The sequence below is a fragment of the Buceros rhinoceros genome, unplaced genomic scaffold (assembly GCF_000710305.1).
Source record: "Buceros rhinoceros silvestris isolate BGI_N320 unplaced genomic scaffold, ASM71030v1 scaffold17537, whole genome shotgun sequence".
Classification (NCBI taxonomy): domain Eukaryota; kingdom Metazoa; phylum Chordata; class Aves; order Bucerotiformes; family Bucerotidae; genus Buceros; species Buceros rhinoceros.
This window is the reverse complement of record NW_010421756.1, coordinates 1-6,196: the sequence shown is the minus strand read 5'-3', so window position 1 is coordinate 6,196 and position 6,196 is coordinate 1. Positions and strand designations below refer to the sequence as shown.

The window sequence follows — 6,196 nt, the reverse complement described above, 5'->3', positions numbered from 1 at the left end:
CCTCTTTCCTTCGCCTGCAGCACAACCACTACAGTTCAGCTGGCTCTGGTCACCGTGTGGCCACCCAAGGAAGTGGAGGCCTTGACCCCGAGCACACACAGGGGTGCGAACCAGAAATCACATGCAACAGGCAGGCATCTGTTCTCAGTTAGCAGAACTAGCTAAAGAAAAATTGATGTCCTGAAAGTGTTTTCCTGAGCATGCAACTAAACTGGTGAAGGGTTTAGAGAACTTATCTTATGAGGAGTTGCTGAGGGAACTAGCGTTGTTTAGTCTGGAGAAGAGGAGGCTCAGAAGAGACCTTACTGCTCTCTACAACTCCCTGAAAGGAGGTTGTAAGGAGGTGGGGGTCGGTCTCTTCTCCCATGTGACAAGTGACAGAACGCGAGGAAACGGCCTTAAGTTGCGTCGCAGTGCAGGTGAACAGCTGGACTTGATCATCTTAAAGGTCTCTTCCAACCAGATGATTCTGTGATACCGATACCTCAGCAGAGCTACCCTTGGAACCTTAGAGCATGGTTCTCAAAGATCTCTGTGTAACTTGGACACTGTACAAGTTACAGGAACAAGAACAGCAGCTTGTGCTGCACATGTGGAAGGGGCAGGAGAGACAGAAAAACTGTCTCTCATGAGAAATAAAATTAGTGTATGTATTTCCTAATAATTAAGGAGACAAGCCCTGAAAGACAGAGCTACTGTTTATATAATAATGGTTCTTCCCAGGTTCTGGCTAAGCTTCTATTTCTTTTCTGAAGACAGTGTTTTCCAAGTATACTTTTGACTGGTGAAAATAAGTTATTTCTATGCAGTACTAGGAAGAGCGCGATTTAAAAGCATGTCAAATTGAGGTGGTAGATGTTGTACCAGAAAGCAACCATCTGACCTCTAAGTTTGTCAAGTAATTCCTATCTACAATAAATGAAATGAAGACAATTAACATCTACTAAGTATTTATACAGAGCATTTACCAGGGTTAGCGTGGTTAATTGTATCTCAGTGAGATTTCAAAGGGCTCCAGCAACCTTCACCTCTAGTGTTGCGCAAACACAGTGGTTGTACATCAGAAGCAAAACCCTGAACCCTGGCTTGTCCCACTTAGAGATCTTTAGATCAGGATGACTGCTGCTTCATCTGCTGTGAGGGGATGGGACAGAGTGCTTCTAAAGGCGTGAGGATTTCAGAGACTGCTACCTTCAAACGTGAAGGACACTGTAAAGATGGTGTCACCCAAGTGAAAGTGATAAACTTTGCCTTTGTATTCCTGATTTGATACATCAGTTTCATGTGGAAACTAAATGTAGAGGGATAATTAATGAAAGTTACGCGCACTCCAGAGGCAAAACACCCCCGTGTTCTCATTACTCTGCATCAAAAGCCTAGATAACAAAAGAGGAAAGAGAGCCATGGTCCAAGAGGTGGGTGCTGCCGGTCACGTGTAAGAGGCCGTTGTGCCAACAGCCTTCAGTTACTGTCGCCTTCAGAGTGGAGAGCAGGACAGCCACGCTGCCATGGCCCTGCGCCAGGGTGCACAGACCCCTGGCGTTACTGATGCTACCATGGCTACGCTGCTTTCGGCAGCTCGAGTGTTATCTCTGACACGAGTCCGTCAGAGAGCACAAACCTCAGCACTCAGCTGGATGCCTTCAGTGACCAAACAATGCGTTACCGAACTCTGATTTGATACTCGACGTGATCTGTTGTGCCCAGTGAGGATGTGCTTGGCACCACGTTCCACATATTTAAGCCAAGCTGGCTGCTAGCAGGACCACAGCTCTGTGGAGATGTCAGACACGGGACTGCCCTGCTCCAACACAACTGCGGCACTGCTGACGTGTCACACCAATCTGTACCTGGCCACCAGATACAGACTGGCTCCTGAGGCAGAGCTCTCACGTTGTCAAATGTTCACACATACCTGCATGTGCACAGGCTCCTGAGGCAGAGCTCTCACGTTGTCAAACGTTCACACACACCTGCATGTGCACGTGTGTCAACCCAGCAGGCTCCTTACCTGAGTTACAGGATTCCTCTTCTTCTGGGTACATTTTGCCTCGTACTCAGGCCTCAGCTGGAGTTGCTGCTGTTCCTCTTCGAAATCAACCAAATCCCACTCGTATTTCAGTCTAGCTTGCCGTCTCTTCCAAAACTCCAAGAAAAGTGTAACTGCAGTTTGGAAATGTTAAAACACAGTTACGGGAGAAAGGAACAAGTTCTTGAACCAAGTTAAACTTCTTTCTGCAGGGCTGCTGTTCTGCAGCCCATTCTCTACCCCCACAGTGTGACCCACTTTTTTTTACTGACCACCTATTACTGTTCACCATAATATGGATCAAGTAAATAATGAGCTAATTGAGCTCCAGAAGGGGATGACAAGGAATATGCCAAGACAGGATATGGATATTCCTGTGGTTACGTTCACCTTGTTCAATTACAGTTTAACTACTTTTCGCATGCAAAACCCCAGAATTAACAAAGGAACGTGATAATTCAACTAATTGCTTGTGTACAAACCTGTAAGACATGAACAACTACGACAAATAAGCAGAACTCTTCTCCAGTAGTACATTCAGAGATTTCGGGTGCTTTTTAACGATTGTTTGATATCATGGTCATTTTAAAGACTGTGAAAATCTGATGCTTTTCATATGATCAGGAGTGAGGCTGGCTTAAGAAATGTTTAAGACACTAGAGGGAGCTGATTTAATACATAAAATAAACTATAGAAGTTATAACACTACATAACATTTTAAAAGCCCTCCATAAACGACTTTGAAATGTAAACCTTTAGTAATCTGATTATTCTTATTTGAACTGCAGAGGCTCTACAGTTTACACGACACAGGAAAGCTTATCTTCTGCAGTTCTAAAAGTCGTTTGCTAGTACTTCCTCAATGACTAATCCGTGTCTCTCAAACGTTACTTTTTCCACACCAAAAAAAGTTTATTAAGCCAGCCATATAACAGCATCTACTCAGGTCTGGGGTTTTTTGAGAATTCTCTATGGAAAAAGTTAGTGGCTAGATCTTTTGGTAACAAATACACCGACAGATTTTCTGTTAGGACACAGAGATCTTTCTGTGTTAATGAAGTGTCTATATTCACACAGAAGATCTAGTGGTGATATTTCATACAAACAGTATGAAACAGGAGACAAGGCATTTAAGGAAATTAGAAACAATATCTACACTATCAGCATCTATAAACCTTCACAGAGTTTAAGGAAAGAACATGTATTCAAGACAACACGATCCTGAAGTCTGTGTAAGAATCACCTGGTGTGAAACCATGCTTGTAGAGTTAGGACATAACCAAAACACACACCATGTTTAAACTTCACTGGAGTAGAAGCCAATGAATTTCCATCTTAGAAGTGCTGCCCATAAAGAGGCGGTGAGGGAGCACCAGCCAGTGAGAGGACACCAAAGCTCTGTACTCCCTCACAGGGACCCTGGGAACGTGCAGGGCTCAGCAGAGAGGGCTCTTACGTGCATAAAGCTGAACCACTGTCTTAGGTTACCGAGGAAACAAACAGATGTTGGCAGTTAAGAGAACACAATGCTTATGATACCCTAGATCTCTGCTGGAGTGTGTCTGGGGCAGGGGTTAAGTCTAATTCCTCGGTAACTGAATTATTTTTACTCCTCCATCATTTTTGCATCTGAGTCAGGACATTAAAGCGAAGCCATTGTTCCCCTTCTTCCCACTTCCAGTGGGAACTGCCCTCAGCAGTTTGGCTGAGATCTTACTGCTTGACATAAAACTTATCAAGTGTACTCACCCCATATGCCCATGAAAATGGCAAAAAAAAGAGTTGCCACGTTGTCGAACAAATGGGAATACTGCAACAGGATACATAGGAACAGGTCAGCACCAGAGCAGTTTTCACTCTTTACAAAACCAGCCAGGGCTAGAGAACCAGGTACAGACCTCTGAGGACTGACAGGTGGTGTTCAGTCTCCAGTAGTCACACTCGCGGTCACAGAGAGGGCACATGATGATCTCTCCTCCAATTGCAGGGTCACAGATTTCTTTGCTGAGGAGGAAAACATTGTATAGTATCTGTATTCATAGTGTCTTAAGAGGTGCTATATGAATTTATTTTTTAAAAAATTGCTAATTCAATTTAACTGCTACAGTGGGTGAAGTTCACAGTCCTATGATAGTCCTCCAGTAACCACAGAAATCTGAACGTGCTTAGCAGTGTTCCCAGGTGAACTCTGGACTCAGCTGAAGACTAACACTCAAAACGACACAATTCAGTAGAACGGATGAGAATTTCAACCTCTTACTCATCTTTTATGGTTAAAACAAAATTTTCTGGAAGCCTTCTTATAAAAAACAGCAGGCAATGAAATGTCAACCCTCTTTTCCTCTCCCCCCCACCCTCTGAATACAATAAATCTGGGGACCCTTGAAGAAAAAATACAACTCTTATTTAAAAACTCTGGCTTCCGAGAGACTGGGTCCCTCTTTGACAGGAAAACACTGCTGACCTCTCCTGCACTCCTGACTTTGGTATGAGTGCTTACAGCGATGACCCCCGCAAGAAGGCCAGCAGACTACTCTGCGAGACAGATTAAAATAGAAAATGTTAAGGCAACAATAAACACTGGAAACAAACAATTTTGAGAGGTGGCTGTGGTGGTCCTGGGACTTCCTGCACTGCAGGTACTCCACCAGAAAAAGCTATTGCCAGATGGCAATAAAAGACTGCTTTTCACCTACAAACCGAGTCTTACTAACGAACAGTCTTACTAATTAGCAGTTCTGCATTACTGACTGAAATGCGGTGGACAGCTGAAGATGGCTGAACTGAAACTTTGTTTGCTCTCACAAGCTTTAAAAGCTGATTTTTTGGAAGAAGGAAAATTTGACATTCTTCCCAAGCCCAGGAGCTTTTCAGCATTACACTCACCTGCTCATGTTTTCATCCATTGTAAACAAGCCATAAAGAAAACAGATTAAGCCAACAACTGCTGCAAGGAACAACATCTCGGTGTAGAATCCTAGCCAGGCAAAATAGATTCCAATCTTCTCACCATAGTACTTCCTGAATACAAAAAAAGGCAATTAATAGGAAAACAAAACAAAGTTTAATACTGCAACAGAGCAAACTGGCCAGAGTCAGAACAAAACACTTGGCAAAATTCTCGTTTATCAGAAGACTAAAGGCACTGATGTGCATTGGAAAAATGAGATTTGAAGCTGGCTGTGCGGAGTTATGTGAGCTGAATGAACAAAATACATAACCTCTTTTGACCCTTTTTTTTCCTCCTAGCAGAAGCTCCAGCTTTAAAAAAAAAAAATAAAATAAAAAAAAATCACTCTTTCTCTTTCCCACGGGATTATGTAAATGAAGATTTTCTTTTTGGACTTTCCACGGAGTTACACAAATGAAACTGGGCACAATAGTTCTGATCATAGAGTTAGGATTTAGCAGAGAATTCAGTATTAAACCTCAAAACTATTTTGTCAGTGCTTTTCAAGTCTGTGTTGAAATGTTAAAATTTCAGCTCAATCTTTAGAAGTTGTGGCAGGTACTGGTTATAAAACGCAAGATACTCTTTGTATGTGTCCCTCTACAGCTGAGTTATCTGTAATACACCTGAGCCCAGCAGGCTAGACTGAAAGAGGCTTGCTTTGAGAAAAAGCATTTTTCCAGTTGCTAGTAAAAACCTGTGTTGTGTCTTCCAAGGACTTGGTGCTCCCTTAAGTATTTGCTTCCCATCAGATCTTAAAAGTATGAAAAATTTCCCAGCAGGATCAAGCTACAAGTGCATACACCCCCATATTCCAGAGAACCCCCAGTAAATACACTAAAACACTGGCACCGTTTTACCTGATGAGATCCAAAGGCTGTTCTTTGTAGAACCGCAGGAATCGGGCCCACTCCATGTAGAGTGTGTATCTCTCGTTGTCACAGTTGGGATCATTCGCCTTCTTCCAGTACTGGCACTGCGAGCAGATCAGAGTGAGGGCAAAACACCTCAGCAACAGACTCAAATACTGCGCTGGGAGCAACAACCATTCATGATGGTTTGCCTCTCTAAGTCGGGAGGCTCCACAGGGGGATCTGGACAGGCTGGATCGATGGGCTGAGATCAACTCTATGAAGTTCAAGACGACCAAGTGCCGGATCTTGCACTTGGGTCACAACAACCCCCCGCAACATTCCAGGCTGGGGAAAGAGCGGCTG

At 43.5% G+C, this 6,196-nt stretch overlaps 1 protein-coding gene across 1 annotated transcript in view; it reads right to left on the bottom strand.

Moving 5' to 3' along the window:
• Positions 1-5,955, bottom strand: part of ANO5 (anoctamin 5) — a gene marked incomplete at its 5' end in the record, with an annotated part of 18,411 nt that extends 12,456 nt beyond the window's left edge. Inside the window, 5 exons of the mRNA XM_010139810.1 lie at positions 2,012-2,163; positions 3,779-3,839; positions 3,928-4,033; positions 4,916-5,050; positions 5,840-5,955. Coding sequence (XP_010138112.1) covers positions 2,012-2,163; positions 3,779-3,839; positions 3,928-4,033; positions 4,916-5,050; positions 5,840-5,955 — 570 coding nt within the window. The remainder of the gene's footprint in view (positions 1-2,011; positions 2,164-3,778; positions 3,840-3,927; positions 4,034-4,915; positions 5,051-5,839) is intronic.
• Positions 5,956-6,196: the final 241 nt, after the last annotated feature.